This window comes from Ailuropoda melanoleuca, chromosome 7 (genome assembly GCF_002007445.2).
Source record: "Ailuropoda melanoleuca isolate Jingjing chromosome 7, ASM200744v2, whole genome shotgun sequence".
Lineage (NCBI taxonomy): Eukaryota > Metazoa > Chordata > Mammalia > Carnivora > Ursidae > Ailuropoda > Ailuropoda melanoleuca.
Genome location: NC_048224.1, coordinates 52,059,483 through 52,064,505, shown reverse-complemented (window position 1 = coordinate 52,064,505; position 5,023 = coordinate 52,059,483). Strand labels below are relative to the sequence as shown.

Sequence of the window (5,023 nt, the reverse complement as noted above, 5' to 3'; positions counted from 1 at the left end):
AAGAAAAGAAAAGAAAAGAAAAGAAAAGAAAAGAAAAGAAAAGAAAAGAAAAGAAAAGAAAAAAGAAAAGAAAAGAAAAGAAAAGAAAAATCACCTCAGGACTCAGTTTTTTTCCGACACTCAATCAAAGCCTCGCTGCCCCCCCCTTCCGCGGGTGGGCGCATCCTACCTGGGCAGGCGAGCCCAAGGGGACCCTCGCAGGCTCAGCGGAGCTCCGTACTCTGCTTGCCGAGAGGCGAGGCCGCCCGGGCAGGCCCGGCGGGCGGAAGGGCGCCGCCAGCCCAGGACGCCGAGGTGGGAGCACGGCCCGCGCAGGAGCGCCGTGACTTTCGGCCCACGCAGGCCCCCGCTCGCACACCAGCGGATCTAGGGGTCGCCAGGCCTGGGAGCTGTCTTACAAGCGATTAGACTCCATTTTGTGACAGATTTTTGGACTCTCCCACCGACCCTCCCCCCTTCCGGAGCCTCCTCCAGGAATTCGCCACCTCCTCAGGATAGAAACGCTTTCCAGACGAGCGACAGACGGCAAGAAAAAAGACTTACATAATTCTATTTGGCCAAGCCACCATGAAAAAAAATGGGGCGGGGGGGGGATTATGTTGTCATTTTTTTTTTTTTCATGTGTTCTCCGTTGGAGGAAGGAGAGAGAGGTGTTCGTGATTTTGCGTTTGGAGGCCCCGTTTCCTCCCGGTTTCTAACCAGGTTTTGAGTCCGAGAAGGAGCTCCGGCTGCCGAGGGCCCAGAACTTCAGGCGCAGAACGATCCGACGCTTTTTTTTTTTTTGAAAAAAGGAGCCCCAAAAAACACATACAGCGAAAAAAGTAAACTTTTCGAGTTAGGCGTGAAAATGCCTAAATGCCGTGGCCCGCGCTCTGCTTCGTCCGTCCGGGACGTGCGGGTGGATTTGATCAAATGCTATTAAATGTGCCCGAACGTCAATTAATCACCCCCATGGTGCGTAAAATAACGTTGCGCTTCTGGGTGTCCCGGATCTTTAAAATAAATCGAAAGGAAGAAGAGACGCTTAATAAAAATAGCCATCTCTTTCTAAGGACTAAGCCCCGCAAGCTCCTCGTGGGGCGAGGACACATTTTCAAAAGTTATTGGGGGGGGGTGTTAATTTCCCTATACCGCTGACACAAAGGCTCGACAAAATCGAGAAGGCACGTTTCTGCGCCCACTTGCCTGGATTCTCGTCTGAAAAGCATTTACGCACAGATGCAATAAATATGCATCTGCGATCCTCAAAGAAAAAATAAGTCGTGAAATACACTTTTATTGTGCAAAAGAACATCGCTTCCCCCGTGAGCCCCAGCCTGCCTTGCTGGGCTGGCTCTCCCTGAGAAACGCTGAGGCGAGACCCGCCGGGGTATTTGTCCAAAGGATTGTCTTGATAACAACCCCTCCTCAGCCCCCAAACGGCCCGCCTAGTGCAGATACCTAATTGGCCTTATTGGAAGAAAGAGGGGGCGAGGGAGGAGGAGGGCACCGTGAGGGGCGTGAATAATGCCCGCTTGGAGGCTGCCGCCTTGCTGGACCCAGACTCGGAACTCAGGACCTGAGATTCGCCCAGCACCAAAATTCACCCGCAAACACATCCCAACTGCATTGAAGCATCAAGCTCTCAGAGAGGTGCCTTTTTTCTCTCTTTTTAAAAGCAAATAGGCTTTCAACAAAGCAAACACAAATGTTTAATGTTCAATTGTTTTGTAAAATTAGGGGGTTGGCCGCTCTGCTGTAAGGGAACGTCCTGCTCAAATTTTGTGACTACCGTTCTGTGCTCCGAAGAACCAGGGAGCATCCTTTCCTTGTTTTAAACAGAAGCTCCATAAAGGACTGAGGGGTAGGGGAAGAGTCCTGGCAGATGCATACGAGAGGTTGGAAAGGGTCCTTCCAATATGTAAGACATTTTTCTTTTAAAAAAATCTGCACAAATGACTTGGAGGCCCATTTCCAGTTTCCTGGGCCTCCTGCCCCCCACATGTTGAGTCATCCAGGCCGGTGGCTGAGCTAAGTTAGAAGTGGCACCGCCAGAGCTGAGCTAAGGGTCGGGCAGGCAGAGGCGCAGGCCGGCAGGACGTGGGTGGCCTAGAAGTTGGTGAGCCCTGCCCCTTGGCCAGACCAAAGCCCCTAACCACATCTACCCTAAACTACTTTCCCCCATTTTATTTGTGCTGCTCTTTGCCTGCTTGTGGCCGAACTGACTGGCGGCCACACTTTCTTCTGGAACTAGAATCCTATCAGTCCAGGGCATAGCACAAACCCTACCAATGGCAGTGTGCCTAATTTGGGGTGCTCCAGACAGGGAGAGGTCTCAGCAAGACTCTGGGATCAGCAGAAGAGTTGACTCTCAAATGTACCCAAATTCCTGCCCGCAGAGCCCCCAGGGGCAAGATAGAGCAAGGTGCAAAAAGCAAGTCCTGTAGGACACTCCAGACCAAGGGAGTCAGATTAGGTGTTGTTGTGGGGCTTAGCCAGAACGTCTCAGAGTAGAGCCTAATACCCTCTCTAGGGCTCTAGCCTACAGCCCCACTATTTCCAGGCCTCAGCCAAGCAGCTAGAGAGATGGAGATGGGGCACCCCGGCTGCTTCACTTCCCATCAGGGCCTGGATTTAGGAACAGTCCCTGGGGAGACAGGGAGGCTGCAATCATCACCAGGCATTGGCAGCCCAACCTTTTCCTGGAGGTGTGGGCACACACAGCTCCCTCTGAGGCCCAAACCACCTGAGAGCCTACTCATCCTGCAGTCCCATCTAAAAGGGTCTTTTGGGCCTCACTAGAAAGTTCTTGAATGCACCCACTTGTCTCTGCAATGCCTCCCTGGGGGTTCCCACACCCTTCTTTCGGCTATTGCTCCTCTCTGCCTTCCTTCCAATCACACTGCCAGGCACAAAACCCAGAGGGTCAAAATAAAAAGCCCGCATTTGCTCTTATCTGTCCCAGCACCTTGCCAGACAAATCCATAGTCTCAGCTAAAAACAAAAGTCAGCAGGTAGGGCTCAACCCATAGTCTCTGGACTCAACCCTGAGGCTTAGGCCACGCCAGGGCAGAGCAAGCCACCCCCCTCTCCAACACAAACACTGTGCAAGAAAGAGGGCCTGCTGGGGAAGGCTGACTTGGGCAGTACTTCATCCCTGCCCCCAGGAGCCTGGATTGTGGTTTGCCACCTCTTGAGGTCCTCTTCCTAGACAGCTCCTACAGCCAGCAGAAATTGTGAAGTGCAAAATTCCCGCATGGAACGCTTTGGTGGGAATGGACACTGTTCTATCACGGACTGAAAGTCCAACAGGGAGCGTGGCAGGAAGGGGCATCCTGAGCTGCTCAGGCAGTTCAGCAGCTCCCCCCACCCCCAAACTCCACTTCCTTGCTCCAGGAACCCCAGACCTCCATAAAACCCTACTTTTGGGAAGCACACCGCCAGGGCCTGGCTCCCTAAAGCACTGTTTTCATTTGGGAATCAATTCTTGGTCCCCAATTTAGGCCTCACTGAGGTCAGGCCCTGTCCCTGGACAGAGGGATGGTATCCCCTAGTTGGCCAAGGGCCTTGTCCTGTACCACAACCAGTGCAGGTTTCCAGACAAAAGAGGGCAATTAGGGACCGCCAGAGGCTCCCTGCCACCCCACCAGTGGCAGCCAGGCTGGGATGGTTGGTCCCTGCCCGGAGTCGCGCTGCCCGCACAGCCCTCGGAGCTGACGGGCCCAGTGGCGCGCAGAGCCGGCAGTTGGGCGGACGCGGGCCTGGCCTGGCAGCGGGGGTGGCCGGGCTCGAGTGCCGGGCGGCGGCAGGGAAGGAGGAGGACGAGAGGCGCTTACTGTTGGTAGTCTTGTTTGCAGTACAGTTTCCGATCCCGGAAGTAGCAGCTGGTGGTGAGGGCTTGCTGACACGCCGCGCACTGCAAACACTCCTCGTGCCAGGACGACTCGTTGACTCGCATCAGGAAGCGGTCGGAGATGGGCCGCTGGCAGCCCTCGCAGACGGCGGGATGCGGGCAGTCGGAGCCTGCAGCGCACAGGGCGAGAGCCGGGCGGTCAGCGCCGACCAGCCTGGCCCCAGCGTCCCGGCCGCGCGGTGCCCGCAGCCCGGGCCCCAAGGGCGAGGGCAACCCGGGAGCACCGCCCGCCGCCTGCACTCCCCCGGCCGCCGCACCAGGGCCCGGGCAGCCTCAGCTGGTTCGTGTGAGTCCGCGGACTCCCGCGCGGAGAGGCCGCGGGACTCGAGCCTTGGCTCGGCGCTGCACTCTCCCTTTCTCCGGAGATCCACCGCTTGGTGTTACTACATATGAGAACCGGCACGGCGCAGGGTAGCCGGCTGGGACCAAGACAGGCGAGGTGAGGCTGGGGCGCTTGCTGGCTGACACGCCCCACGGTGGCGTTCGTGGTCTTCTGTCCCCAATCTCCCCAAAACCTGTAGTTCGGGTGGCCTAGGGGACAATTTTCTCTTAGAAGCTCCCCCCACCAAGTGACCTGGCACCGCTCCCAAGCTTGCTAAGGTGACTACTTGGGTCCTCCATCACTCTTGCCTCCCGCCTTCTACCCCCTCGGGAGTGGCAGCTCTAGCACCAAGGCCCAGTGAGGATGGTGGGTGGCAGCTGGAGCTGTCCTGGCCTCCCTCCTCCTAGGTGGTGTCCTTGCAAACCTCTGTCTCCTCATGATGCCTGTTTAGGGGTGCCTGTTGCCCCTCTAGCGATCACTGCAGGAGTCTAGTCTGTGTCCTCCCGCACCCCCATGTCCTGCAAACCATTTCCTTATTCCGTTGCTCTGGACGCCTCTGTCCATCTCGGAAGGATGCCCCTGTCCCTTGCCTATGACCACTCGGGCGCTCTGACGCCGCACTCACCCAGTAGCACCCCCAGAGTGGCGGGCCCGGGGCGCAGGGCGTGCTCCTCCATCTTGATGCCGTCCAGCATCTTGGCGCAATCCGTCTGCCCGCGGGGGAAGCACCTCTCCAGCGACTCGGGACCTGTTGCTATATCCATGGGACGCGGGGCGCGCCGCGGGCCCCGCCGGCCAGGGTGCTCGCC

The 5,023-nt window shown here is 57.0% G+C and overlaps 1 protein-coding gene across 1 annotated transcript in view; it reads right to left on the bottom strand.

Moving 5' to 3' along the window:
* LMX1B (LIM homeobox transcription factor 1 beta) overlaps positions 1-4,978 on the bottom strand; it is an 81,065-nt gene extending 76,087 nt beyond the window's left edge. The window contains exons 1-2 of the mRNA XM_002916321.4: positions 4,840-4,978; positions 3,816-4,002 (exon numbers count right to left, since the gene is read on the bottom strand). Coding sequence (XP_002916367.1) covers positions 3,816-4,002; positions 4,840-4,978 — 326 coding nt within the window. The remainder of the gene's footprint in view (positions 1-3,815; positions 4,003-4,839) is intronic.
* Between the last annotated feature and the right edge of the window lie 45 nt (positions 4,979-5,023).